The sequence below is a fragment of the Rosa chinensis genome, chromosome 1 (genome assembly GCF_002994745.2).
Source record: "Rosa chinensis cultivar Old Blush chromosome 1, RchiOBHm-V2, whole genome shotgun sequence".
Lineage (NCBI taxonomy): Eukaryota > Viridiplantae > Streptophyta > Magnoliopsida > Rosales > Rosaceae > Rosa > Rosa chinensis.
The window spans coordinates 10,466,355-10,473,039 of record NC_037088.1 but is presented as its reverse complement, the minus strand read 5'-3'; the positions used below and the strand labels follow the sequence as shown (position 1 = coordinate 10,473,039).

The 6,685-nt window shown below is 47.9% G+C and overlaps 1 protein-coding gene across 1 annotated transcript; it reads right to left on the bottom strand.

The window, feature by feature from the left end:
• Nucleotides 1-4,171: 4,171 nt before the first annotated feature.
• On the bottom strand, nucleotides 4,172-6,451 carry LOC112200500. The gene is made up of 3 exons (XM_024341542.1): nucleotides 5,680-6,451; nucleotides 4,845-5,524; nucleotides 4,172-4,789 (listed from the first exon to the last, which is right to left on the bottom strand). Exons 1-3 carry the CDS (start codon nucleotides 6,449-6,451, stop codon nucleotides 4,172-4,174), a joined length of 2,070 nt encoding a protein of 689 aa, XP_024197310.1.
• Nucleotides 6,452-6,685: the final 234 nt, after the last annotated feature.

The window sequence follows — 6,685 nt, the reverse complement described above, 5'->3', positions numbered from 1 at the left end:
CACATGGGGAAGAGTGGGCTGTGCAATAAATGCCCGTCCCATCAACTGAAGGTTTCGAGGCGTGGGGAGACGCGTAGGACATGTGTAGTGATCCTGTGGTTGAAGGCTTTTCGGCTTCAACGGCCATGATGCTTTGGAGATTGAATTTAAGAGGGAAACAGACTGTTTCCCTTCTCACTATTTGCGAATTTATGAAAAACGTTGAGAATCTGTTCTTTGCTTTTCTTTCTTTCTGCTTGCTTCTGTTGTTGTCGCTGTGAAGAGGAGAGACGAAGGCTTTGAGGCTTAATCGTGGGGAAAGCTTTGGCCAGAGCGACTGTAGAAAGAGAAAGTTAAGAGAATGTGGTTTTTTTTTTTTTTTCTCCTTTCAGTTTGCTATGTTGTTTGTTTTGTTTTTGGGTTTGCATCTTTCTGGGTTTTGTCTGATTTGTGTGGGACGTTTCTTCTATTATGCTTATGTTTCTGGATCTATTCGGAATGAATAGTGTGTGAAAGTGGGTAAAAATCGCTACGGCCAATTGGGTATTCTGGGTTTGTAGGTGTTTCTAGGGTTGTTTTGTTGTTTTTTTGTTTTGTTTGATTTTCTGGGTTTTGAAAGTAGGGGGTGATCTGCGCTTTCACCAAGCCCTAGATCCTGAACTTAAGCTAATCCTTGTGTTTCTGATTCTAGATATAGCGAATTTTGAGGTCCCGGTTGACATAGTTCTAGGATGGAATCAAAAACCAAGGCCGGGGATGCGGGATCGTCGTATCAGTCTTCTGCGAAGCAAGCAGAAGCGGATATCAACCGGTACCTGGAGTGAAGTAGAACAGGGAAGGAATTAGCAAAGCATACCGGATCCTCGACTGGGGTGTTCTAGGAGAGTAGTGAGGAGACCCACGAAGGTGAGAGTGGGGATGGATCTGCGGAGGCGCCGATAGTCACAGTGGCTATTCCTGAGGGCATCCCGAAACCTAGGTACACCTTAGTGGACGGGACTGTGTGCGACGAGCCCAGTAGAAGTATGACCATGAAGGAGATTAATATGATTAGGTCGAAGTGGGGTATACCGATCGAGGATGAAGAGATGGCTGCGAATCCTCCCCCGGGATGGGTGTCGCTGCATGAGAACCAGCTCCACCAAGGGCTATCGCTACCGCTGCCCCTATGCCTACAGTATCTTTTGCGGATGCTGAACCTGTCACCGGGGCAGTTGACTACGAATGCAGTTCGGCAAATATTTAGTATGATGGCCATGTGGGACTTGTGCCAGCAAGGGTGGCCTTCTATAAATGAATTACGCGCGGTACACAGGGTTCTGTACTCAAGGAAGCAATTGTGTATAGGTACCGTGATGTTTGCCGCTAGGGACTATGAGCCCTTAGTTACCTATATGCCTACCTCAATGAGCAAAAGGTGGAGGAATAAAGTAATACCTACTGGAGGGCGGTGGCAAATTAAGAATAAGAAGTGGCACCTGACCGGTATTTTCCAAGTTATCGAGGGCCAGGCCTATTCATTGTCCTAGTTGGAAAGGAAAAGGATAGCCCGGGTATACACTGTTTGGAGTAAGGAGGAGAGAAGCTCTTATAGATTCATCCGGTACTCCATACTTGATAGGCTAGGGCTAGGGAGACTCCCCGGTGAGGCTTATATTTCTGTTAATATGTGTGTATGTCATCGGTTCCTTTTTACTTGTGACTAACTTTCGAATTGATTGTAGTGAAAGCGCCAAAAAGGAAGCCCTGGAAAGGTAAGGAGGACGACAGAATGGACGACAACCAGTTGATGGACATGTTGATGAGCCAGGGAGAAAACGCCCTTCATATTGAAGTCGACCTGGAGTCGAAGGCTATGGGTCGCTCCGTTGAAGAAACCCTACTGGAGATCACTGATGAAGGATATGGGAAGCCTGACCCTGATGCTCCCGTGACCCAAGTCGAGGAGCCTTCTGCCAGGAATGTTGTCACCATAGCTGATCCCGGAAGGGAAAAGGTACCGGTCACTGTATCTCTCTCTTCTCGGTCCGCTGGAAGCGATGAAGTTTTGCTTCCAGGTGAGAAGAAGAGATCACATAGGCACCGGCACCGAAGGGAGGATAAGCAGGAGGTGACCTATATCGGCCGGGATGTCAAAGAATCTGTGGTGAAGAGGCAGAAGAAAAATCATCCGGGACCAGAGTCCCCGCTCTTGCTTGGCATGTTGTCTCCTGCCATACCAGTAATCCCCAAGAAGCACATTAAACAACTGTTGAGCGAGTACGGGGTTGCTGATGAAAAGTTCGTGCTGTCCATGCTGGCCAACCTGAAGAATATGGACCTCGATTGGGTGAGGGCCAAAGACAATACCCCGCAAGAGAATCGTCGCCTTACTCGGGAATCAATGATACGGGTATGGGACTGCTTTACCCTTGTCTAACAACTTTTTATGGTGTTGCTAACGGTATGTTTGCAGGCACTTTTCAATATGTACGCGATTGATGCTAGCGAGGAAGATACGCACCTGAAGGAGGAGGTTAGCAGTCTCTCCGAGCAGGTAAAGTATCTGCATGGGGAGAAGGCCAAGCTGGAGAAGGAGCGGGACTCCTTGAAAGAGAAGATTGAGTCCTTGACTCCGATGGTTACTGAGCTGGATGCGGCGAAGCGACGAACCGCGGAGCTTGAGGGCGAAATGTCTGAGTCTAGGGATGAGGTGAAGATTGCCCGGGACTCTGAAAAAGAAGTTGTAGAATCTACCAAGTCATGGAAGGCGAGGGTAGATCATCTGGATGAGCGCCTTCCTGTGGAGAGACACGAGGCCGTGGAGGAGTACAAGGGCTCCCAACAGCTCATTGATATGTTAGTTGCTGCTCAAGACAAGGCCATGATCATGAAGTTCAAGGATTGGGTGGCAGCAGGGTACCTAGATGAAACCAAATTCAGGCGAGGACTTCTTGAGAAGAAGAAGAAAGACCAGGAGGCGCAGCTAAGTCTGGTGCCGGTGGATCCCAGAGTACCGCTCGCGAGCAGTAGTCCTTAGGGAACAGATTTATATAACCATCACTTTTTTTTTAAGTAGAAATTATCCTTGCCCTGAACAATGGCTTAATTCCTTTGCCTTGTAGTCCGGGTTTTTTGTGAATGGCAATTTTTTGAACTTGAATGGGAATTGGAAAGGAATTAAAATTTCTAGGATTTTATACCTTGCCTTGAGCATTTACTTGCATCACTTATTACCGGAATAGAGTAATTGGCAATAGCTATGTCCGGGAATGCCCAGTGTAGGTAAAAAGTGATAGAAATGGTCTGAATAATTCATTTTTCCATTCAAGTACCACATGGTGGTTAATACAGAATGAGTACCCGATGGGTAGCTTGCCATAGCTGTATGGTCAAAAAGCAAAAGCTAGGACAAGATGCTCCGGGAGCTCTTTGTAATAGTACCGTAGGCGCTGGGTATTCCATGGACGCCGAGAAAATACTTCGTCCGTGTCCCGGATGTAAAAGGTTACGGGGCCTACCTCTTCGATGATCTCGTAAGGGCCTGTCCAGGATGGATCCAACCCACGGGGCTCTAGGTAGACCTGCTTCATGACCCAGTCCCCCAACTTCAATGTCCGAGATTGTACCTTGGCATCATAATAACGAGCTATCCTTCGCTTGTTTGCCAAGTTATGCATGTGTGCCACATCCTTTTGTTCCTCGAGTAAATCAGCATCGAGCTGTAGGCCCTCTGAGTTGGTAGCAGCATTGAAGTATTCGATCCTGGGACTTTGGATTTATGTTTCAATGGGGAGAACCGCTTCGGATCCGAAAGCCATACAGAAAGGGTCTCCCCGGTGGCCTCCGTCGCCGTGGTCCTGATAGCCCACAACACCTCCGGGAGTTTAGCAGCCCAAAGACTCTTGGCTTCATCGAGCTTCTTCTTCAGTATCTTCTTGATTATCTTGTTGACAGCCTCGACCTGACCATTGGTCTGGGGGTGAGTCAGGGATGCATAGAGGATTCTAGTGCCCAAGTTTTCGGTGTAAGCCCTCAGCTCATCATTGTCAAACTGGGTACCATTATCCGTGACTATGGTGTCCGAGACTCCAAACCTGCAGTAGATATTCTTCCACAGGAAGTTTTTTACCTTTTCCATGGTGATAGTGACAAGAGGTTCTGCTTCTACCCACTTTGTTTGGTAGTCTACAGCGACAATGTCGTATTTGAATTATCCCACTGCTGTGGGAAGTTTACCGATTAGGTCTAGGCCCCACTGGCAGAATGGCCAAGGTGCAAGGAGGATGGAAAGGGCAATGGGCGGTGCCCTTGGGATATTTGCATACATTTGGCACTTGTGGCAAGAACTAGATATTGTTTGAGCTAGGGCCGACATGGTTGGCCAGAAATATCCTACCCTTAGGGTCTTGTGTGCAAGAGACAGGGCTCCAGCATGGTTACCGCATACACCAGCGTGTATGTCCTTCATTATTTTGTGACCGTCCTCCGGTGTTACACACTTCAGGTTGGGGAAGCAGTGACCTCTTCTGTATAGTTTTCTGTTCATGATCGTGTATCGAGGTGACCTTAACTGGAGTCTCCTGGCCTCGACCTTATCATCCGGTGCTAGACTGTCCACCATGTACTTTAAGATTAGGTCCATCCAGGAGGCTGTGTGGTCCACTGTGAATATTTCTGACACTGTTTTAGAAGTGCTAGGCCTTTCTAGTATTTCGACCTTGGTAGCCCCATAGGTAGGACTTGGAGAAGTTGCAGCAATCTTAGCAAGGGTGTCTGCCTTGTCGTTCTCTTCTCTCGGTATTTGGGTGAAAATGTAGGAGGTAAATCTCTGAACCAGTGCCCAGGCTAGAGCTTGGTAAGAGGACATATGGGTCGCATTTTACCTCGAAGTTACCGCTGACCTGGTTCACGACTAACTGAGAATCACTGAAGATACTAAGGTGCTGGACACCTAGTTCCCGGGAGATCTGTAGACCTACTATGAGTGCCTCGTATTCTGCGGCATTGTTGGATGCCTTGAAGACAAATTTGAAGGCGTACTCGTAGACTTGATCGCCCGGGCTAATTAGCAGGATACCGGCGCCATTTGTCCTTTTGTTAGACGCTCCATCAACATACAATCGCCAAGTGCTTGGTGGAGGTGGATCCGGGGCTGGTGGCCCAGGTGATCCCAGAGGTGGGTTATGAGAGGGAATCGACTTAGAAATAAAATATGCCGCTGCCTGGCCCTTCATAGCTGTCCGAGGTTGGTACTTGATATCGAATTCCCCCAATTCGATGGCCCATTTAATTAACCTACCTGATGTCTTTGGCTTCTGCAAAACCTGCCTCAATGGGTGATTAGTGAAAACGGTGATCGAGTATGCCTGGAAGTAATGTCTAAGCTTCCGGGTCGATACCAGGAGGGCCAATGCTATTTTTTCAATATCCGGGTATCTGGATTCCGCACCAGTGTAACCTTTTCTAACGTAGTACACCAGGTACTCGCAATCGGAGTTCTTCTTAATCAGAGCAGAGCTCACAGCCGTCGAAGATGCCGCAAGATATATGTAGAGCATTTCTCCTGGAACAGGTTTGTAAAGTAGAGGTACCTCTGCCAAGTATGCTTTTAGGCCAAGGAAAGCAGCTTCGTGCTCAGCGGTCCAAGCTATTACCTCTACGTGCTGGGTTTTTAGTCCGTCAGCCTAGAGATGAATCTTGACAGGGCGGCTACTTTACCTTTAAGAGACTGGACCTCGTTCCGGTAGGTTGGGGATACTATGTCTAATATGGCCTGCACCTTCTCTGGATTGGCCTCAATTCCCCTGTGGCTAATGATGTACCCGAGGAACTTCCTTACCTCGACCCCAAAGATGCACTTCTGTGGGTTAAGTCGCATACCGTTACGTAATATGATGGCGAAGACTATTGACAAGTTGGTTACGTGATCCTCTGAGGTTAAACTTTTTACCAGCATATCGTCCACGTATACCTCCATGATAGTACCGATGACTTCTTCAAACATAGAGTTGACTAGTCGCTGATAAGTGGCGCCGGCATTCTTCAATCCGAAGGGCATGACCTGGTAGCAATAGAGACCTTTGTTTGTGGTAAAGGCAGTGTGCTCCTCGTCTGCAGGGTTCATTCGAATTTGGTTGTACCCACTGAACGCATCCATGAAACTGAGTAACCGATATCCAGCAGTGGAGTCAATTAGTTGGTCAATTCGCGGGAATAGGAAACTATCCTTAGGGCATGCTCGGTTGAGATTTGTGTAGTCCTCACACATGCACCATGATCCCGGAGATTTCTTTGGTACCATGACCACGTTGGCTAACCATAAGGGGTATGTCACTTCCCTGACAAAGTTGATGGCCATCAACTTCTTCACTTCAACCTGGATAGCCCGGTACTTGTCATGTGTGAAGGCTCTTTGCTTTTGTCTTACCGGTGCCAAGAAAGGAATAATGCTAAGGTTGTGTGTGGCTATCTCAATTGGTATATCGGGCATATCCTCTTATGACTAGGCGAGAGCGGATGCATTAGAGCGGAGGAACGAAATCAACTCTTCCCTGATAACCGGAGGCAGCTTGGTGCCTACCTTGACAGTCCTGTCCGGGAACTACTCTGATAGTACTACCTCTTCAATGTCTTCCACGGCACCGGGCCATTCTTCGTCAGAGTCGGTATCATCTCTGGGATCATCGTACCTGTCTGTCAGAGGGTTAGTAGCTACGGGCAACAT